Here is a 23811-nt window from a genome sequence, read left to right on the forward strand (position 1 = left end):
TTCCATATTATAGGAGATGTGAATGCATTGCAGAGAGTGCAAAAGCGATTACAAGAATGGCTGCAGGGATGAGAACTTTCAGTCACAAAGATGGATTGATGAAGTTCAGGGCCCTGGAAACAAGAAGGCCAAGGAAAGGTTTTTGAAATCATGAGCCAGTTGGATAGAGTGGAAAGGAAGAAGCTTCCCATTCTTAAAAGAGTCAAGGACCAGCAGACAAAGATTTAAAGTGATTTGCAAAAGAAGTAAATGTGAGGTGACAAAACATGTTTTTCATTCAACAAGTAGTTAGGTATAGATTGCAGTGCCTGGAAATGTGTTGGAGGCATATTCAGTTGAAGCATTCAGGAGGGCACCAGATGATTATTTGAGATGAAATAGTGTTCAAAGGTCTAGGGAAAAAGCACCAGAGTTAAAAAGGTTAGGGTGTAATTGATGTGTTCCAGATTATAATGGATTCTTTCTGATTGCTAAATAGTTTGAAGAGGAAAGAAAGGCCAGCAGGAGGTATAGATGCTGGAGCTAACAGCCTCCTTCTGTGCCCTAATACTTTTGCAATTCCTTCTTTAAAAATCTTGTCAAACATACGTCTTTAAGAAAATCTGTGCTCCACTGCACTAATCAATTCCTCACTGACTCTCCATGTGCTGTACTCTTTCTGTGAATGTTCCAAAATGTTCTTTATGTAACAGAAGCTCCATAAAGCAAACTCTTGTTCTCAGTAATAAAACTATGGATGAACTTAGATGCTGGGCAAATGCATCATCACTTCCTTGGTTTTATGTTCTCTGCCTAAGGCCTCCTTCCACGCCTCTGACCTCCTTGCACGTAACCCATAATAACCTGTATATGCTTCCAGCAGGGTGCCTAATACTTTTCCCTGTTTGTACTTTATTTTATTTTCCACTCAACTATTTTCCACCAACAACATTTTTGAAGTCACCATTGACCAGATGTTTAACTGAATCCAGCAAATCATGACCCTGACCACAAGAGCAGGTAAGAGGCTGAATATACTGTGTGTTCTCTCCTGACCGCTCAAAGTTTCTCCATTCTCTATGGGGATCTGACCCTGAATCTGATGCAACAGCAATCAAGAAGCTTGATACCATCTAAGTCCATGCGGTTTGTTTGATGCTTTATTCACTTTATTCAAGATTCACTCCTTCTACTGCCTACACATAGTGGTAGGAGTCTGTTACTATCTACAGCAGGAACTGCAAGATAAAAGTGCAACATATGGATGAATTCCTTTTGCCTACAATGAACGTGGTAGTGTGTTAATATGTGTGGATTCTCTTTGAATTTGTATTTACCTGTTTGTAACTTTTTGCATTCTTTCTGCTTATGTGTTTCCTTGTTGTCTACCCACTTATTTATATTTTCCCTTACCCATAACTTCTCCCATAACTCTTTATTCATCCATATTATCTCATTTGTGTTGGTTCATTCATTGACTTCAATTACACTGTTTTGTGTTCTTTATTGATGATCTACATTATTGTCCATTTAATTTTCCCAGTTTTATTTTCAAACCCTAAAATCAGCTTTCCTCCATGCTTTATACTTATGTTTCCCTGATTATATCTTAAATAATATTACATTATGGCCACTAAGTGCTCCCCTACTGATGTTTCTTTTATCTACTCAGACTCATTCCACACAACCAGACTGAGTAGTAATTTCTCTGTTTCGGACTTTTTATATCTAGGCTAGAAAGAAGATGTGTACATAGCTTGAAAATCTAATCTTTTATCCCTTTTTACTTAGCTTTTCTAGCCAACTCATTTTGGGTCACTAAAATTTTTGATGATTATTGTTTTATTTTGTTTTACTAACTTCCCTAGTTTGTTTGCATATTTCTTCTTCTACCTCCTTCCCACAATTAAGATGATCCATAAAGTACATGGCTGATTATTTGTTACAATTTATCTCTGTCCATAAGGGTTCTCCATTTAGAAAACTTCAACTGATTCGTACCTGAATCTACAGCATGTCTGGGGGTTAATTCAAGATTTCCACGACTCTTTGCGTTCAAGAATACACCATGGTTTCATCCCCAAACAGTGGATGTAATTTTAAATGATTCCCTCTGTCCTGGACTTCTCTCACTAGCGTAAATAGTTTCTCTTGATGCACTTAGTTGAATCCATTCTGATTTTAAATAATTCAGTTAGATTACTTGTCAATTTTTGAAACTCAAGGAAAATACTGAGTCGATGTGACCTTTTGTAATGGTTTAAATGTTTAGCCCTGACATCATTCCAGTGAATGTTCACTTACTCCTGGTTGGGTCAATCTACAGCTCTGAATGATTAAAGCATAGCTCTTCCACTTTCAAATTCCAGCCACCCTTTGAATGGGAGGTAAAACATTATTTTTCCTTCCCTTCATTATCTTGAATACACTGCATGGAAATAGACCTTTTGGTCTAAGTCAACCATGATGACCAGGTTTCCTGAACTGAACTGGTCCCATTTGGCCCATATTCCTCTAAATCTTTCTTATCCAAGTACCTGTCCAGATGCCTTTTAAATGCTATAACTATACTTCCCTCTATCACTTCCTCTGGCAACTCGTTCCATATACTCACCACCCACTGTCTGAAAAAGTTGCCCTGCGGGTCCCTTTTAAATATTTCCCTCTCACTTTAAACCTATGGCCTCTAATTTTGGACTCACCCACCCTAGGAAAAAGATCTTGGCTATTCACCTTATCTATGCCCCTCATGATTTTATACACCTCTACCAGGTCACCCTTCAGCCTCCTACTCTCCAGGCAAGAAAGTTCCAGCCTTATAACTCAATAAATCTTTTTTGCATCCTTTCTATAGCAGGTTTGAAAGAGTAAAGAAAGAATTCTGAAAATAAACTTTAGGATGGGAATTAGATTGTTGTAACGGAAAATATTGAAGACTGTGGAGAAAGAGGGGAGTACGGAGATACCAGAATTGCTCTTACAAACGCCAGCATAGCACAGCCACATGGCCTCCGTCTGTGGTGTACAACTGGAGGATTTAAAATTGTAAGATTTAAAAATGGAACAAAGCCAGGCTATTTCAGCCGCTTGGAGATGGTGCTGTTCTCCAATAATATAAACAGACAAACAGTGAAACCTCTCCCTGGAAACGCAGGGGTTCTGCCAAACCTAGGAAGAGTCTTTCTTTTCTTGAAAAAATAATTGGAACACTGAAATTGTAGCATTTGGAATGATATGAGCTATACAACAGTCCAGCATACCCGACTACAACATCCCCAGTGTACCGGCAGAGCGCTGTAATCTGTGGGGTTCATCGATGCTGCCAGAGCAAAATATTCATTTTTGTCTCAACAAAACAAATTGTACAATATCAACACATGGATGTTTGGATGGAGCGCTGTCACTCCCAACGGTTCATCTCACTGTGCTAAAGCTATACAGTAGGTTTTCAAATTGCAGACTGAGTAGAAAAGTAGTATTTCATCTCAATTATGTCGAACTGCCCAACATTTCATTCCTTCAATGTCAATCAAGCAATGTACATGAGCAAATACTTGCATGGTAACTTGTGAATCTACTCTCACTCAGTGACACCAATCAGTACAACTGACAATAATGTTGATTTGTGCGACCAGGTAGAGAAATCTTTGATCATTGGAACCTGAGTTTGATCCCAGACTCTGGATGTACGAGGAAATCTTCTGTTCCTCGTTTGCTTTACACAACAGATTTAGAGGGATCTGGTGAAATATCACTTGACCTGAAACATAAATGTTCCTCTCTCCATCATTATCACCAGAGTTACTGAGCATTTCCTGTTTTCTGTTTTTCTTCAGGACTGAATTGAGGAGAAATTTCAACAGAGAGCGGGGAGCCTGTGGAATTCTCTGCCACAGAAAGCAGTCAAGTCTAAGACACTGCATGATTTCGAGAAGCGCGGTGCAGAACACTTGGGGCTAAAGGGATCAACGGATATCTGGGAAAAGCAGGAATAGGCTATTGAGTTGATTGAGGGTCAAGATTAGAGTAGTGCTGGAAAAGCATAGCAGGTCAGACAGCATCCGAGGATCAGCTGTGATTATAACGAATGTGGAGCAGGTTCTAATGGCCTACTCTTGCTCTTATTTGTGATGTTTCTATGTTTCAGATTGTCAGCATTTGCATATTTTGTTCGTATTTAAGAAAAATGCAGGAATAGCCCCCAGCAACCGACAACATACAATGTAGGAGCTGAAGCAGGTCACTTAGGAACTGGAGTAGGTCACTTATCCCATCTTCGTACCATGCAATACAATAAGATCATGGCTGACCTGATTACTCCACAGTCCCACTTAGCCCCCAACAAACATTCATCCCCTTGCTTACCAAGAACCTATCAATGCTGAAAATGTATTGCTGGAAAAGCGCAGCAGGTTAGGCAGCATCCAAGGAGCAGGAGAGTCAACATTTCGGGCATGAGCCCTTCTTCAGGAATGAGGAAATACTACTTTCCTCATTCCTGAAGAAGGGCTCATGCCCGAAACGCCGACTCTCCTGCTTCTTGGATGCTGCCTGACCTGTTGCGCTTTTCCAGCAACACATTTTCAGCTCTGATCTCCAGCATCTGCAGTCCTCACTTTCTCCCAGAACCTATCAATATCTACCTTAAAAATATTTAAAGATGCTGCTTTCACCAAATTCTCAGGAAGAGACTGCCAACAGTCATTATCATCTGTGAGAAAAAAGCTCTCCTTACAATTGTTAAACAGTAATCTCCCATAGATTCCAGCTTCCCCCAGCAGGAACCATCCTCCTGTGATGAAATCCTTGAGTTAATATCAATTCTTTTTGTACTGAGAAACCCAGTCCTTTACGGTTAGTAACATTCATGGGTCAGACCGCTCTGAATTTGCTAGCTGGCAACATTCACTGGAGCGCAGCAACTGGGGAAGGGTATCTTGCAAGGTGTTCAGTAGATCAGAGCAGTTTAAAGACAACAGACAGTGAATGAAGGTCAGTGATTTGTAAGAGAGACAAAGACTGCACTCCATGTTAAAAGTGCTGATATTTCATTGCCTTACAGGGAAGGTCCATAGAAGCTCTGTGTAGGGGACAATGAGTTAAATCTCAAGAGAGGTTGGTTATTTCTGTGCTGTTGGGACTCAGACCAAGTTCTGGCCATTATTAGGCAGCTTGATGTTGCAGTCAGGGTTAAGGAAAGGTCCTGGAAGCGTGGTGGCTCTCAAAGAGCTCAGTATAACTGATTCAGAGTTGAAAAGCCTGTTATCAGTACTTACTGAATGTAACTGAGCAAGATTGGTGCTCAGGCAAAAGTTAAGGATAGGTTTAACTTAGTGAAAGAAGTAATTAGTGACAGGCTGGAGTGGTGCTGGTAAACATGTGCTAGAGTGCAGGCTTTTGAGTCCAAGGGAGTGCTGACCCAGGACAGGAGGGTGATCTACCAGAGCACAAGCAACCCCTGGGACAGTCCGTGATGGGCTGCTCTTTTCAAAACCAGATCAGTGGAAGTGAAGATTTGTGAGGCATAATGAGATTTAATGACCCACCATTTTACCACATTTTCTGAGAGGGGTGGGGAGGTGACGTTACAGAAAAATCTGTGGGAGGGATATCTAATGTGTGCTGTAGGATTTTGATCACAGCCCATTTCACAAAATTACCTTGTGTTAATTCTGGATGTTAGAAAGAAGTCGTATACATATAGTGTAGATTGCATTGAAGAATGCTTTAAATTGAATCAGAAAGTTTATTGGTGTTTGTTCAAAATTGTGGACTTTCAGGGCTTTCTCTTCTTAGTAAGTGCCCTGGATCTCACAAGTTATTAGATGGACAGTTACCAGCTCATAACCATATCATAACATTATTTTATAATTTTGTCCTTGATTAAACTTCCGTGGATACAAGCTGAATTTGTGCAATGTTTCCTCATAACACCAGCCCTCATTCCAGGTAATAGTACAGTAAACCTTCTCTGAACTTCCTCCTTTTGCAGCCTTCTTTCAATTACTGTGCAAGTACTCCTGATGTGGTCATACCTGTGCCCTATGTAACTAAAACACAACCTCCCTATTTTTGTATTCAATCTCCCTCACAATAACTTATAAAATCCCATTAGTTTTTCTAAGTACATGCTGTAAATGCATTCTAATCTTCTGAGTTTCAGATTCTTCTCTTTCTCAGATTTTTATTCGTCCTGCCAAGATGGACAATTTCCCATCTTCCCCAATTATATTATATTCCATTTGCCAGAACCTTGCCCGATCACTAAACTTATCTTTATAGCTTCCACATGTCCTCGACATAATTTGCTTTGTGTCTTCAAAAAATTAAGTAGTCAGACCATTCATCCCTTCAAGTAAAAAGTGAGGTCTGCAGATGCTGGAGATCAGAGCTGAAAATGTGTTGCTGGTTAAAGCACAGCAGGTTAGGCATCAGTTCCTGATGAAGGGCTCTGGCCCGAATCATCGAATTTCCTGTTCCTTGGATGCTGCCTAACCTGCTGTGCTTTAACCAGCAACACATTTTCAGCATTCATCCCTTCATTCAAGTAATTTATTAAAATTGCAAAAGGTTGAGGCTCCAGCACTGACTCCTGCACACATCACAAGTTACATCTTGCCACTCAGAAAGTTACTCTTTTTTGCTTATCTCTGTTTTCTATTAGCCAGTCAATCTTCTATCCATGACAACATGTTAGCACATACACAATGAGCATTTTTTTCTGTAATACCCTTTGATCTGGCGCCTTGCCAAATGTCTTCTGGAAATTTAAGTACAGTACATTCACCAGTTCTCCCTGATGTAACATTTTTAATAATGGCTTCTAACATGTTTCTGTGACAGATGCTAACTAGCGGTTGGTTTCCTACTTTCTTTCTCTCTTTTCGAAAAAAAGTTATATTTGCTATTTTCCATCAAATAGACCTTTCCCTAAATCTAGGGAAACTTGAAAACATTAAACCGAACACATCAACTATCTCACTAGCCAAATCTTTTAAGACCTTTAGGATGAAGTCCATCAGGACCCAGGGACTCATAAGCCTGCGACTCCATCAATTTACTTAGTATCACAACTCTTAGAAATTGTAACTTTTTGAGTTGTTCCCTCCTTTCCATTTTCTAATTTTCTTCTTCTGAACTATTACATATGCCCACTAGTCTTGGACCCCTCTTCTCTCCTTCAAACTAAATATAACTTCAGTCATATTATGATCATTGCTTCCCAAGTTTCATCCCTTGCCCCCACTACTTAGTTAAAAACCCTCTCTACTTCCCTGGCTATCTGCCTTCTATAGTGAAAACCATGCAAAATGTCTTGTTTAATTCAACTGTCATCTCCTTATTTTAGATTATTAATTGCTTTCTACAGGAGAATGCCCACTTTATTTTTATTTTTAAGAAGCTCTTATTCCTCTATCAATATCATTTGGTGGGTAAGGCTTTGGAAATCTTGGTTGGGGAGAAAAACTGAACAGGGACTTGGGGAGGTTTGAGGTAGTTAACAAGAGATAGCACAGATTTTAAAAGGTGCTTCAAACATTAAACTGAATATTTTGATGAAATTAAAGAGAATGCGATGGAAGATATCTATGTGGGTTTTAAGAAAGTATTTGACAAGGTACTGCATAAAACACTTGATTATAAAATTGAAACATATGGAAAGTTTGGACCAAAGTTTGATTAAAAAACTTGGCACCAGGACACAAAGCAGTGAGTCATTTTTTTATGGTTGTTTTTCCCACTGGGGACAGGGGTTTCACTGTGATGTTTCCCAAGCTCCGTGCAAGACCACTATATTTTCTTCAATATATAAATGATCTCAATCTTGGAATATAGGGTAGAACTTAGTGGCAAAAAGTAAAAAGGATACCAATCAACTGCAACAGAACAGAGATAGATCAGCAGAATGGGCAGACAAGTAGCAGACAGAATTTAATACCAAGTAATGTGAGGTGATGCCTTGTAGCAGAATGGACAAGGGTACACAATACAGACCTAATGACAGAGTTCTTAAGATTGTTTTGGGACAGAGGAACCAAGAGTTCACATTCATCAATCTTTACAAATGGCAGGACATTTTGAATTAGTGAGATCTTGAACTTCATAAATCGAGATATTGGACCAGAATTTCATGTTGTGGTTATGTGTGCTGAGAGGGAGAAATCTCAACATTGACCTTTAAAAATGTTTGTCCACACTTCTCATTTTCAGTTTGATGATGTGGGCTAGGTTGGGAGTCAGGACAGGTGATCTGGGAAGGGGAAGGAGTTGCTAGTTTCCTGAGGGGGTGGAAAGTCTGCCAGGGGAATCTGATACTGTGATCAAAGTTTAAATGTAAAGATTAAAACATAAAATTTCCCTCATCCTCTCAATGTCTCATTCCTTATGCCTGATGCCCTGCATCAACACCAATAGCCGCTCATTCTCCCTGTGCTATCCTGTGCCCATCTATCTATCTTTCATGATCATTCTTACTCTCTACGTGTCTACCCATCCCATGACTCTTTGCAGCCTCTATGCCATCTCCATGTGCACTGACACTGCAACACCTCTTGCCTTTCTGTCACTAAGATTATAAAAGAAGGGATCAGGAGTAGGCCAATTGGAACATCAGTTCACTCTGCCATTAAACGGGACCATGGTTGATCTTACCTTGTCAAACCTCAGGAGGCATGTTGACAAAATTTTGTGTTGACTGATGATTATGTGATGTGAACTGTGGGATTTATAGAAATTATTTTTGAAGTTATTTGTTGTGAGTTTCAGTTTCTGGTTTATGAGTTATTAACTGGTAACCATAGTGATTTATTTTAAAAACAATTGTTGAGGCCTGGTTCTTCCACAAATGGATTTTAGTTTATTTTAGATTGATTTGCGACCCAGCATGGCAAATAACAGGGATTCAAGATTCATTCGTGAGATTTGAAATTTGTCTTTTTCTTAAGCTCAAGGGAAATGCCCGTTGTTAGAGAGAGATCCTTTTAATTTCACTTTTGACTATGCAAAGGACAGACTTGTGAAGTCCTTGGAATTGAATGACTGCATAGAAAAATGTTGCTGAGAAGGACAGGGTTAGTTTTAAGGTAGTTAAGAATCTGGAAAAGACTGGCCTTGGATGGAAATGCTAAATTTCTCATTTTGAATTCTGGCAGGGACATGCAGCTCCTGACCGCAATAAAGCCTTGGTTTAAATTTGGACAAAAAGCTTAATTTTAGAGTATGGAGAGAGTGTGCTCTAGATGCCAAGGTGCATTTGATTGAATGTGTCTTGAAGGACCCCAAGCAAAACTGGAATCAATGGAAACAAGGGGAAAAATCTGCTGATTGGAGTTATATCTAGCACAAAGGAAGATAATTAAGGTTGTTGAAGCAGCATGGTCTTATGGTCTCCAGATGATTCCAGAGTGATTTCCTGGCTTCATCTCAGAGTTCATGAAGTAGTGGTCTAGAGTAAAGGCCCAGTGCGGACTGAAGCCTAGGTGTCAGCATGGACTGGGTTGGAAGACCATTGTTCTGAACGTTTTCTTCCTCCATTTTATAAATGACTTAGATGTCATCATAGGAGGTATGGTTAGTAAGCTTGCAGATGACACCAAAATTCAAGGTGTTATAGACAGCAAAGAAGGTTAACTCAGAGTACAACTGGATCTTGATCAGATGGGCCAAAGAGCCAAGGAATGGCAGATGGAGCTTAATTTAGATGGAGTTTAATTTAGATGAATGCGAGGTGCTGCTTTTGGAAACGCAAATCAGGCCAGGACTTATACACTTCATGGTATGATCCTGGGGAGTGTTGCTGAACAAAGAGACATTGGAGTGCAGGTTCATAGCTCCTTGAGACTGCAGGCACAGGTAGATAGGATAGTGAAGAAGGCATTCAGTATGGTTGCTTTTATTGGTCAGTGCAGTGAGTATAGGAGTTAGGAGGTCAAGTTGAGGCCTGACTCTTCCACAAATGGATTGTAAATAACATGGCAAATAACAGGGATTCGAGATTCCTGTTGAAATCTTGGTTAGGCCACTTTTGGAATACTGTGTGCAATTCTGGTCTCCCTGTTATAGGATGTTGTGAAACTTGAAAGGATCCAGAAAAGATTTATGAGGATGTTGCCAGGGTTGGAGGGTTTGAGCTATAGGGAGAGATGAAAAGAGTGGGGCTATTTTGCCTGGAGCATCAGAGGCTGAAGGGTGACCTTAGAGAGGTTTATAAAATCATAAGAGGCATGGATAAGGTAAATGAACAAGGTTTTATCCCCAGGATGGGGGAGTCCAATACTAGAGGGCATATGTTTAAAAATGGAGGGGAAAGATTTAAAAGGGACCTAAGGGGCAACCTTTTCAGCAGACAGTGGTGTGTGTATGGAATGAGCAGCCAGAAGTAGTCGTGGAGGCAGGTACATTAAAACATTTAAAAGATTTTAGATGGGTATATGGATAGGAAGTATTTTGAGGGATATGAACCAAATGCTGGCGAATGGGACTGGATTTATTTAGGATACCTGGTCAGCATGGATGAGTTGGACTGAAGGGTCTATTTCCAGGCTGTACATCTCTATCACTCTATAAGCTATTCCTTAAATCCACAATACTGGACTTTATACTTCTCTATTTTTCTAAGAACTGGAACTGCAGAAGCTGTACCGAGGGACCTTTGTACCTAAGATGGTGCTCTAAGTGGCGACGTGTACACTTTTCACTCATTTGAGTACCTGTGACAATAAAGCTAATTCTATTCCTAATTATCTTAGTCTAAGGCTATCAATGTAGGAGTTCCCTACACCAGAGTCCTAGGTCCAACTACCTTCAGCAGCTTCATCGATGACCTTCCTTCCATTAGAAGGTCTGAAGTGGGAATGTTCACTGATATCTGCATAATACTCAGTGCCATTTTTGATTCCTCAGATCAAAACAGCTCACGTCCAAATGCAGCAAAACCTGAACAATATCCAGGTTTCAGCTGATAAGTGAAAAGTAACATTCGCACTGCACAAGTATCACATATTGCTCACCCCCAACAACAATGGATCTGACCATCTCAGATTTAAATTCAGTAATATTACCATGGTTGAAATCCCCCATAATCAAAGTCCTGGGGGTTACCACTGACCAGAAACTGAAGACAAGCCATATAAATACTGTGGCTCAAGAGGGGATCAGAGGCTGGGAATTCTGCAGCCAACAACTCACTTTTTTTCTCCCAAATCTTGTCCATTATCCACAAGAATCAAATCAGTCACTTGCCTGGATGGATGTATTTCAGAAACACTCAAGAAGTTTGGTACCATCCAAAACAAAGCAGCTCACCAACTGGCATCCCACTCACCACCTACAATATTCATTCCTTTCATTTACACCTAGTGTGGTAAAGTCAAATTCATGTAGGTAAGCTGTGTGTTTTTGGTTGTACAGGCTTGAGGGGTTGAAGGGCCTCCTCTATACTCTATGATTCTATGCCCTGCAACAACTTAGCAAAGCTCCTCCAACAGTATCTTCCAAACCCATGACTATGATTGTCTAGAAGGACTAGGGCAGGAAATACATGGGAAAGACATCACCTGTAAGATCCCTTCCAAATCACACCTTATCCAGACTTGGAAAAATATCACTGTTCCTTCTCTGTCACGGAGCCAAATTCCTAGAATTCTCTTCTGAACAGAATTCTAGGGACCCATAAGATATGTGGACTAGTTCAAGGAGGCAGCTGACCACCTCCCTAAGGCCTTAAGGATTTGCAGTAAGTGTTAGCGAAGTCCGCATCCCATGAGTAAATGAAATATTGCAGTGAATAGGACATTTGGAAATTCATTTGGATTTGGATCAGGTAAACGTTTTACTCAGTTCTTTACCGAAGTAGTCATCTGATGGTGGGTTCTCCATATCGTACAGCATCCTCTTAGTCAAACGTTCAAGCTCATCCTCTGGTTTCATGCCTGCAGCGCTCACTGCAGAAGCTGGAATGGAAACCGGAGCAGGAGCTGGGGCTGGAACCGGAGCAGGAACTGGAGGCTGGTAGACACTCTGAAAGGAAGGCAAAAAGTTTTAGAGGTCATTCATTCACTTTTGAATTAAATTCAGAAAATAAAAATTCTTCTTAGAACTTCTCTGGGAATTCCTGAAATTTTCCAATGTTTTAGGTTTGTGGTTTCACCACAGTTCTAACCTCTGCTGGCAGCTTCCTAGTTTTTGTGCTGTGATGTTTGGGATTTCTCCTGATCATCAGCTGGGGAATTAATTCGTTTATTAGATTAGATTACTTACAGTGTGGAAACAGGCCCTTCGGCCCAACAAGTCCACACCGACCCGCCGAAGTGCAACCCACCCATACCCCTGCATTTACCCCAACCTAACACTACGGGCAATTTAGCATGGCCAATTCACCTGACCCGCACATCTTTGGATTGTGGGAGGAAACCGGAGCACACGGAGGAAACCCACGCAGACACGGGGAGAATGTGCAAACTCCACACAGTCAGTCACCTGAGTCGGGAATTGAACCCGGGTCTCAGGCGCTGTGAGGCAGCAGTGCTAACCACTGTGCCACCGTGCCGCCCACTTCTTATATCAAGAAGTCTCATATATCTGCAGCATTCATGATATTATGACATCCTAAAAACCTTTGTCTTATTTGTTTGTGGGATGTGTATCCCTAGTACCCTTCAGCTATTCCAGCATCAACCACATTACAGAGGGTCTGCAGTCATGTGTAGGCTAGGCCAGGCCAGGCCAGGACAGCAGATTTCCTTCTGTAAGTGGAGGGCATTAGTGAACCAGATGGGTTTTTACAACAAAGGTAACATGGTCACCATTAGGTGCGACTTTAATTCCAGACTTTTTCCTGAAAACAAACTTCATTACTACTGAGGTGGGTTGCGGTACCTATGTCCCCAGAGCATTATCTGCATTGTGAGTACAACGACATTATCATCACACCACTACCTTACGGGAGCAAATCTGCAGCCAGGAGTGTATTTGTGAAGCGTGCTAATGGTTATAATGCGTGAAGCACACCACCAAGTTGCACACAACAAGAGCCCACTATTTGCAATATAAAAATGTAGAAAGTAGGCGGGAAAGCATGCTACTGGGCCATTTGATGGCAAGAAGGAATTCAAATCTCAATTGCCTGTATCCTAACTTTTACAAAATGTCATTCACTAATCTCCCACTGCAATCATTAAGGTTTCCTTAAATGTAACATTTCTGTCTCAACGGCCTTCCCCCTGCCTTGGTTCTAAATTTCCAAAGCCTGTGTTAATCCAACTTTAGCCTCTTGAACATCCTTGATTACAGTTTCTCCATTAGTGGCAGCCATACTTGTAATTGCTTCAGTCCTAGGTCTTGGAACTGTCCCATGGGCCGTCCTTCTGAAAAAAAATGCTCTTTAAAGCCTATCTCTTTGACCAAAAGAGGTGACTGAGTATCTCCCTTGGTTTGATGCTCTGTGCATTTGATGATGCTTATGAGAAGCACTGTGGCAATTACCCACAGACTACAACGTCAGGTGAACAGTCAAGTGGTGCCAGTGACACAACCGGGAGGCATGAAGTTTAGTAACTTGGTGCCTCAGAACCAGAGTGTGATAAGGAATGCCATCAGAGTGAGAGAACTCTTGGGGTTAATGATGAATCAGAAACTTTAGAAATGAAAACCAGCTGAGCAGGGGTTTAACAGGGGAGGCCAGCCAAAGCTGTAAATATTATCCCAGCAGCAGAGACCCTGAAATATCTGCCTAGGACTGTTCCTGGCTGAACACCCACAGACAGATCTCCCCAAAGCTGCTGGTTAAAGGGGCCGTTATATTTTATTGAAAGAAACATACATTTCATGACCCAGCTCATGTCACTCACAACTCCATCAAAAACTCTTTTTAAAAAAATAAATAAATCAGGATTTGAATTCTTCGGAAACTCCAGGGCAACAAGGGGACATCTGAGTCCAAGTGCATGGACTGCAGGATTAACCACAAGGGACAGGCCGTAAGGGACAAAGTGTAATGGAAAGAATGTGAAGGGAGAGAGGGCAGAGGGAGAGAGTAAGAGGGTGGAGAGACTACGGAGGGGAAGAGGATGTGGGAGGGGTGTGGAACAGAGTGGGGGGGAAGAGAATGCAAGGAGGAAAGAGAGTATGAGGGGCAGAGACTGTGGGGGGGGGGGGGGGGGGGGAAGACAGTGCAGGGGGGAAGAGAGTGCAAAGAAAGAGAGTGCGGGAGGCCGAAGCGAGTGTTGTGGGGGGAAGAGAGTGCTTGGGGGGAAATATTATGGAGGTAGAGAGTGCGGGTTAAGAAATGGGTTGTGACAGTACAGGGGAGAAAGAGTTCAGGTGGAGAGAGTGCGAGGGGTGAATGTGCAAGGAGACATAATGGGAGGAGACAGGTTGCACAAATGAGTGTGGGGGGAGACAGCACAGGAAGACATGACATGTCTTAGGGGAGAGAATGCAAGGAGAGTGAGTGTGGGAAAAGTGTATGGGAGAATGTGTACAGGGAGAGAGAGAGTGAGAGGAGGGTATGAGAGAATGTGTACAGGGGAGAGACAGAGTGTGGGAGCTGGGTACGGGAGAATGGGTATTGGGGAGAGACAGTGTGAGAGGAGACTATGGGATAATCGGTACAGGAGAGAGAGTGTGTGTGGGAGGAGAGAGTAAAGAAAGTCACCATAGCCCCAGAAGGCTACAGGCTGTTCTCTCACTAACGAGAGACAACTGGTGGCAGCTTAACCTAAGGGTGGCCACACCTCAGGTAAGGGGAGACTTTGAGAAAGACCTTCACAGTGAACTCAGATGGCACAGGAATTGAACCTACACTGTGTGCAAACCAGATGAGCAAACAACTGAGCTAACTGATCCCAGTGGCAGAGAGTGAGAGTTGGGGAGAAGTATGAGAGAGTCCCTTAGTACTGACCCTCTGACAGTGCAGCATTCCCTCAGTACTGACCCTCTGACAGTGCGGCACTCCCTCAGTACTGACCCTCTGACAGTGCAGCACTCCCTCAGTACTGACCCTCTGACAGTGCAGCACTCCCTCAGAACTGACCCTCTGACAGTGCAGCACTCCCTCATCACTGCACTTATAGAGCTGACTTTGAATATTATGCTCATATTTCTGAAGTGTAACAGGAACGTATAACCTTTACACTCAGAGATGCAAATTTGACCTTTTCTGAGACCCCTCTCCCCAATTCCCAGTAGCAGATAAGTCTGGGGGATTGGACTGCAGGGAGCTGACCATGGCAGTCATGTGGTCCAGTATGCAATGCAGTTTCAAGTTATTTCAAACTCTGTGAAATTGATAAGAAGTTGTTAAGCTGAGAAAACATGTTTCCATCAATGAGATGAAACAGTTGGAACTAAAATCTGTCCAAAGTATGAAAGCTGCTATTTTTATTGCTTCTAGAAATTCAACAAGAACATTGCAGGACAATGGACTCTCTCTACTTGGAGAGTTTAAAGAAAGGCATGACATTAAGTGTTAAACATCAACTGTGTCACCGCAAATTCCCACATGGGTGATCAACAGAAACATTTGTTTCAAAGGCAATTTTATGTTTTTCTCACTTAATTGAATTCTTGAGGATATTTAGTTATTTCCCCATCGATTCTACTAACTCACTGTCCTGTCAAAATTCTGAATGTGGCTCAGTCGGTAACATTCTCACTCGAAGTCACATGTTGTTGGTCCAATTTACACCCTGTACATAAAATTCAGGCGAAGACCCTAATGCAGACCTGAAGAAGTACTCTATTGTCAGGCAGTGCTGAGGGCATGTTGGATTATCACAGGGTCAGCGGTGAAGGAGCATGGCATTGTTGCAGAGTCACTACTGAGACAGTGCTGCACTGTCAGAGGGTCAGTACTGAAGGCATGCTTCACAGTCACAGGGTCAATACTGAGGGAGTATTGCACTGCCCGAGGATCGGTACTGGAGGAGTGCTGCACAGTCACAGGGTCAATACTGAGGGAGTGCTGCACAGTACGAGGGTCGGTACTGAGGGAGTGCTGCACATTTGAAAGGTCAGTACTGCGGGAGTGCTACACGGTCAGAGGGTTCATACTGAGGAAACTCTGTATTGCTGGCGGGGCCATGCTGAGGAAGCGCTGCATTTCTGGAGGATCAGTTCTGAGGTAGTGCTGCATTTCTGGAGGGTCAGTACTGAGGGAGTGCTGCACTGTTGGAAGGTTAGAACTGAGGGAGTGCCGCACTGTTGGGAGGGTTCATACTTAGAGAGTGTGGACTGTTCGTGGATCAGGACTGAGAGGGACACTGACTCAAATCCCACCACATCCATTTGGAAGAGCAAGGATGTCAGTAGTTTAATGTCTCACCTGAAAGTCAGTTCCTTTGACCAAACGGGACTCCATCAGTACTGCACTGAAATGTCAGCCTGCATTTTTGCCCTCCAGATTCTGGAACCTATAACCTTATGACTCAGGCAGTGCCACCCACTAACTCCTGACTGACAGTCATATTGCGTTTCTTTTCTCCTTCTTCCCTGCTGAGCACAATGTTTGATTGATCTGGGATTTGTGTTGTGTTGTTTTAATCAATCAAAGAATGCTGTTGAGAAAAGGCTATTGTGCAAAACAAATGTGTATGATTTGTAATTTCACTGAGCACTGGACATATTCCATTATAAGGAGGGAGTAGAACCCTGGGAGGGAAGGCAGACATGAGGAAGGAGTGAGAGAAAGAGGAAGATGGAAGAGGGTGAAGAGAAATTGCGAGTGAGGGTGTGAGGAGGTAGCAAGATAAAAGGGGCAAACAGAGGGAGAACTTTGTAAAGTGAGGGAAAGGGAGGATGGTGAGAGAGACTGGGGGATAGGTGTGGGAAGATGGAGAATGGGAAAGAAGAACAGTGGGAGAAATGGGATGAGGGAGAGAATGAGAAGTCTGAGGGGAGGGGGGAAGTGAGAGGGGAGATGGGTGGGGGTGGGGGGTGGGGGGTGTCGGAAGGAGAGCAGATGTGCAACTGGGCAGAACATGGATTGGGAAGAGTTGAGGTTCCAAGGAGGAGATGGAAAGAGAGGGATCATTGGAGACAAAAAGGCAAAAAAGATAAATAGAAATTTTGTCGGATATTTCAGGACCTTGGCAATGGACTGAACCCTCACAGTCAATGAAGCACCTTTTCAAATGCCGAAAGTGACAACACAGCAACCAAATCATACACAGCAAAATACCACAAGCAACAATCTGATTCTGACCCAATAATCTGGTTTATAATTCAAAACTAAATATTGGCCAGAACAATTCACTGAATTTCAATTCAAAGCGATCCTCAATTATGAATGGAGTCTGTCCGATTGTCATTAAAACTGAAAGGTGATGGGAGATTTGATCGAATTATTCAACATTAACATGGTCTGGTGAAGTAAATCAGCAAATTTTTGCAGCATTTTTTCAATTGTTACAAATCACCTACGAAGTGCATCTGATACAAAGTTAACTCTGAGGTTTCATCTTTGGTCCTTCCATATTTTCTATAATCTCTCAGTTTATCTTTCTCCTGTTCCCCAAGACAAATTGTTGGATGTTTCCTTGCTTTAAAAATGCTGTATCAAAGTAGAATGTCATTGGATTGTTCAGAGGTAGAGTTGTTGGCGCAGTTTTCTTCTGGTTAATGTTAATGCTCAGGTCTGATATGTGTACTCAGAGACAAAACAGAGGAATTCATTTGGCAAAGGAGTCAGGAAAATGCTTAAAGAAAGAAAAAGGAGCAGAATAGCACTATGTGGCCCATCAAGACTGCTCCACCATTCAATATGATCATGGCTGAGCCTGAGTTTCAATGTGACAGTCCCTCACATCTCAAAGATACATAACTGTGAAGAAATTTCTCCGTATCTCAGTTGTAAGCAGTCATCCCCTTAATTTGAAAGCATATCTGTCATTCCAATTTTGACAACCATTTGACAAGAAGAAAATTTATGATAAGAGGCAACTTTACTCTCCCAAGGCCTAACACCTAGGACATTAAGTACATTGATTCAATTTCACCAATGTTCAAAGACAATCAAGACTATCCATGATGGCTGACTTGGAGGTGCTGGTTTTGGACTCGATAAAAATCACACAAAAACAGGGTTATGGTACAACAGGTTTATTTGGAAGCACTAGCTTTCAGAGCACAGCTTCTTCATCAGATGGAGAATAAGAACATGATCCCAGAATTTATAGCCAAAGGAATCTGGTGTCATGAACCTCTTGACACTGGGCTCCTTTTGGCTATAAATTCTGTGATCATGATCTTATTCTCCACAACCATCTGATGAAGGAGCAGTACTCCGAAAACTAGTACTTCCAAATAAACATGTTGGACCATAACCTAGTGTTACATGATAGCTGAGGAGTTGAGAAAGTCAAGTCTTAGGCTTCTGATGAACTCCAACAACAAAACACACTTGTTATCAAGTCACACTAAAAGCATTAATTGTGATCCATTCAGTCAGCAGCCATCGTCAATGTAGTTCAATTTCAATCTCTGGGACTGTGTGTAACCAATTTCTTGGAATTCTTTGAAGGAGTAACAAACTCTATTAATAAAGTGGAAAACATTAATGTACTATACGTGGATTTACAGAAGGCATTTGACAAGGTTCCACATAAAAGGTTATTGTGAAAAGTAGCAGCAACATGTTATAATATAAGTGACAACATAGCAGAATGGCTAGAAGATTGGCTGTCTGACATTAGACAGCATGCATGAATGGATCTTTTTCAGACTGTCTGGATTTGATGCTAAGACTCCCACAGGGGGCTATGCTGGGCTCTCAGCACTTTACAATTTGTACCAATGATTTAGATGAGGGATTTAAAGGCATGGTAGCTGGATTTGTAGATGACATGAAGATACATAGGACACTGTGTTGTGAAGAAGACCTAACAAGAATGTAAACTGGTTCAGTTTAAGTGAGTGGGCAGATATTGCATAATGCAGTAAAATATGAAGTTGATCACTTTGGCAAGAGAATAAAAATAAAAGTATTACTTGAATGAGAATGACTGCAGAATGCAGTGGAATCTAGGAGTTCCAATGCATTGGTTATAATTAGTCAGCAAGTAGTGAATGGATCAAGCAGGCTAATGCCTTGCTAGCCTTTGTTACAAGTGGATTTAAACATTAAAGTAAGGACGTTGGATTTCACTTGTACACAGCATTGGTGAGGCCACATCTCAAGTACTGTCTACAATGTAAGTGGATTGGAGGCTGTTCAAAGGAGGTTTTCTGGATTGATATCAGGAATGAGCGAGTTATATTATGAGTAAAGATTGGACAGCTGGGCTTACTGATCAGGGTTTAGAAGAGTGCAAGGCCATTTTATTGAAATGTGAAAGATCTGAGTTGGCTTTGACAAGGTTGGCATGGAAAGGATGTTTCCTATTGTGGGTCAGTTCAGAATGAGGAGCAGTGTTTTAAAATTAGGAGTTGCGCTATCAGGACAGAATTGAGGAAAATTTTTTTCTTTCTCAGAAAGGCAGAAGCAGATGGATTCTTGTCAGGCAAGGGAATCAAACGTTATCAGCAATAAATGGGAATGTGAAATTTGGACAAAATCAGATCAGCCATGACCTTATTGCATGGCAAAGCAAGCTTGAAAAGTTGAATAGTTCACATTTGCTCTTAACTAATATATTCGTATATATGTCTCCAGGCCAGTAGGTTGGGGTTCTGGATAGTTAGCTCAGTGACATTATCACTATGTCAGCACCTTCCTACAATGGGGCAATCAACATTGAAATCAAAACCCAAGTGAACTATTAGTCACTCTAAATCAGCTGTATGTAGTATGATCTGTGTGAAGTTTGCATGTTTGCACCGTGTTGGCATGGGGTTCTTCCAGGTGCTCCGGTTTCCTCCCATAGCCCAAAGATATGCAGCTTAGTTAGATTAGCCATGCTAAATTGCCCACAGTGTTCATGGATGTCTAGGTGAGCAGGATTAGCCATGGGAAATGCAGGGCTATAAGGTAAGGGCTTGGTTCTGTGTGGGACCTCTTCAGAGGGTCACTGCAGACCTGATGGCCCGAATGGCCTACTTCTGCACTGTAGGGATTCTATGATTCTAAGGTTCCATGCTGACCTGCTCTTGAGAAAGTAAGTTGCAGCATTTCTGACGTGGAGCCTTAAGCTTGCTACATATACACTGGGCTGGCTGAAACCATGTACCTCACATAGCATGAATGAAAAAGTCATATTCTATAAATCTCAAGCACAGCAGACACAAATCTATTGCTGTGCATTAATTGGCCACCTTAAAAGAATTAAACCACACAGAAGTGGCTATCAGTTGGAACCACTGAATGCCTGTACAAATCAAAAACACTCAAACATCATTATGCCAAAACCACTGGCTCCAAGTCACCACTTCACAGACACATTTTTGCTGTGAAATTACCACAGCCAAATAGAAAATGAATGTGAGGGGCCCACTTCCTGCTGAATGGACTTCTTCTGGGGCTCCACATAGCTCCTGTACAGGAGAACAGGACATTACTGCAAGGTGGGGTCCGTGGTGCTTGAATTGAGCAGGTGAGTTTGTACCAACACTGATTGAGGAAGTGCGGTACAATCGGAGGGCGAGTCCTGAGGGAGGGCAGCACTGGACTGTCATTACTGATGGAACACTGAACTGTTGGAGGGTCAGTATTGAAGGAAGGCTGCAACTTTGGAGGATCAGTACTGATGGTGTGCTGCGCTGTCAGAGGGTCAGTACTAAGGGCTTCCTATATTGTCAGAAATGCCAGCTTTTAATTGAGACAGTCACCCTAAGTTGCAGTTTTCAGTGGATTCAAATGTTTGGGCTCAGTTTCTCAGTTCTGCTACTTTTACTGTAGCTGAACAGTCCATTATATGGATATTGAGATCAGATTGAGTTGAATTAGCTTCTTGGGAGTAGGAATGGAAGGATGGGGAGAAAAGGAGGGAGGTCTATTAGAGAAGGTCGGGTTAGAGAACCATTAAAAGAAATACTGAAATTACAGTGAGAGGGAGGAAGCAGATGATGGAAGCTTGTCAGTGCGAACATCAAACTGTGCACATAATGTCCTGTGTTCAAAAAGCAGATTCATCTGTAATTTTATTCATTAGGTTGTGGAACAAATGAGACACATCCCTGTCATTCTTGAAAGCTATGAATCAATTTGTGCTGAGCAGTCTGGAAACTAATGAATCTTCCCCTGTTATAAGTCTCTTTCCAGACAGAATAATGCAGTTTCCTTCAAATGAGGAACAAAACTCTGCAGAAAATGCCACATTGATTTGAGAAGGCATTCAGTCACTCATTGCCCAAGAGCTGTTGCAGTCACCATCTCTGTACTTGTTGTTCTCAGGAACACTTAGACAAATGCTTTGAAATAAACAAATAATTCTTGATTGAAGTCTGATTTATTGTATTGAGCTGCTTCTGTTCAAATTGCTGTTAACTCAAACATCAGGAAATTGCATGGAAATGGTTCTGTGAATAACATCTTTATTTTAACTTCATTATAGATTGGGGTAACCAGACCAGATTATGTCAAGGAATTGATTTGATGGTAATACTGGACAGATCTTAGAGTGAAACCTAACGTCATTGATTACAGGCAAATGTCCTCAGACCCTTAACAACGTGAACTATAGTGAGAAATTTGGGAGAAACGATTGGGAATTTGAGAGAAGCTTTTCTCGATGGTAAGGCCAAAATATTACATTTTCTAATTGAGTACTGAATGTCCAGACAAGGTTCTCACTAACCAGCAACAATAGGCCTATTCACAGGCATTGTCCCTTATTAGTCTCATATCTACAACTTAATATTGTCTCATAAATATACAAATTCCTATTCTACCACCTGCCTGAGTGAAACTAGATGCTCTGAACCTCCAATATGAAAGTCAGAGCGTTAGACCTGGTGACTTCAGCTCACTGTTTGCTCCTCCTGACGCTCATCTTGGACACTTGGTACCAATATCTTAGCGTACACTCCATGGGTAACACGCACCAGTCTCATTGAAACATCATGGCAGATGTCTGATCCACTTATAGGATGCTTCTGCATATCAATGCTGCACCTTGGAGTGCACCGGCACCTTTTGTTGCAGTGCTGCTGGCAGGGCAGGCACCCAACTAACATATTGGATCAAGCTGTCTCTCACTCTCTTAACACTTGCTCACTTTGAGCCTATCTGGATGCTCAAAGCATCCCTGCTTTGCCAAACAAGTTCACAGTAATCCTGTCTTAACACTTCGAGCAGAAACAAATCCAGGCAGCTTGTCATGATTGAGGAGAAAGTGAGGACTGCAGATGCTGGAGATCAGAGCTGAAAATGTGTTCCTGAAGAAATGCTTATGCCCGAAACGTCGAATCTCCTGTTCCTTGGATGCTGCCTGACCTGCTGCGCTTTTCCAGCAACACATTTTCAGCTTGTCATGATTGTCAGCAGTTACCAGTCGAGTTCATGTGTGTGCATGTGTATGTCTGGACATCTTGCTGTATGGCAGTGTGCCAAGCCAATCTCACACCTACACCATGTTCCAGCAGTGTACAGGACAAAAACACTGAATGTACAGCAAGCAAGGGGCCAATCTCAAATTGTAAGAGAAGCAATCCTCAGTCAAGTCTCAGAATCATATCATAGAATCCCCACAATTTGGAAACAGGCCATTTTGCCCACAAGTCCACAATGACCCTCTGAACAGCTTCCCACCCAGGCCATCCCCCTACCCGATCTCTGTAACATTGCATTTCCCGTGGCTAATGCAGCTAACCTACATATTCTTCAACACTATGGGCAATTGAGATGGCCAATCGACTGAACTTGCACATCAAGGGAGACACCATTCAGGCAGAGAGATGCAACAGTACACCAACTGCAACTTTGATATTAGTCTAGGAATTTGGGCACAGTCAGTCAGCCACTCAGGATGGCTGTCTTTGTAGCAAGTAAGGAACTAAATGTTGGGCACCACACCACTTGTCTTGGTTCTTTCACTCTATTGTGGCCAGTTTTCCTTTGGAATGAGACAAAGGGAGAGAATAAGTGAGATCAAAGTAAGTGGCTCAGCTGTTAGTATTGGTGCAGGTGGCGAGAAGGTCTGAGGTGACCTGAGTGAATTAGCCATATGAGTGTGGTAACTCATTCAGGAGGCGAGTTGTGGTGACAGCAAGAGAAAACTTGGGGCATTGCAGAGGAAAGCCCTGCATGAAACTTGATGAAAATGACACATTGCAAAAATATGTTAAGATTCTGACACATTAATTTTATTTTTACAACTTGTTTACTGCAGGTACACTGAACATATTCACACAAAACTGCCAATTACTTTAAACGAAACAACATAAACATTTGTAAGTGCAAAGGGAGATAAAACAAACTATTTTACACTATGGAAGAACTATCTGAAATGGTCTCATCACAAAAATTTGAAATAAAGACTCTTTACCCTCAACCATAACCGTACAGATACTCAAAGCTCAGTGAAGGGCATCTTCAGAATTCATTCAATGCTATCTTATGAATTAACGTCTGTTAATGAGACTATAAATCAAGTGGCTGACATAGCTCAGTTACTCCTTAATGCATGTTCCTTAGATGCATGCTTTAAACAGCTTTGTTGGATGTCTTCCACTCTGATATCTTAAAGTCTTCTGTTTCTGGAAATTTTCTCTTCCTGATGACTAAGGCACTCATGACTTCTTTTCTTGTTGCCTGACTATTTTGGAGACTGCTCAGCAGCACTGAGGTGTTATATGCCTTTTGTCTCTGAATGACTGATGTCTCTCTCTAAAAGAAACTGCCCACTCACTAACCTTCTGGATAGCTCTCTGTTTCGAAAGGGAATCATGTTTCTGTTCCTG

The 23811-nt window shown here is 41.9% G+C and overlaps 1 protein-coding gene across 9 annotated transcripts in view; it reads right to left on the reverse strand.

Moving 5' to 3' along the window:
- lpp (LIM domain containing preferred translocation partner in lipoma) overlaps window positions 1-23811 on the reverse strand; it is a 401787-nt gene that overhangs the window by 59431 nt on the left and 318545 nt on the right. For all 9 annotated transcript variants that reach the window (XM_060834656.1, XM_060834661.1, XM_060834662.1 and 6 more), the window contains one exon: window positions 11826-11997. In XM_060834656.1, coding sequence (XP_060690639.1) covers window positions 11826-11997 — 172 coding nt within the window. The remainder of the gene's footprint in view (window positions 1-11825; window positions 11998-23811) is intronic.

This window comes from Hemiscyllium ocellatum, chromosome 13, assembly GCF_020745735.1.
Source record: "Hemiscyllium ocellatum isolate sHemOce1 chromosome 13, sHemOce1.pat.X.cur, whole genome shotgun sequence".
NCBI lineage: Eukaryota > Metazoa > Chordata > Chondrichthyes > Orectolobiformes > Hemiscylliidae > Hemiscyllium > Hemiscyllium ocellatum.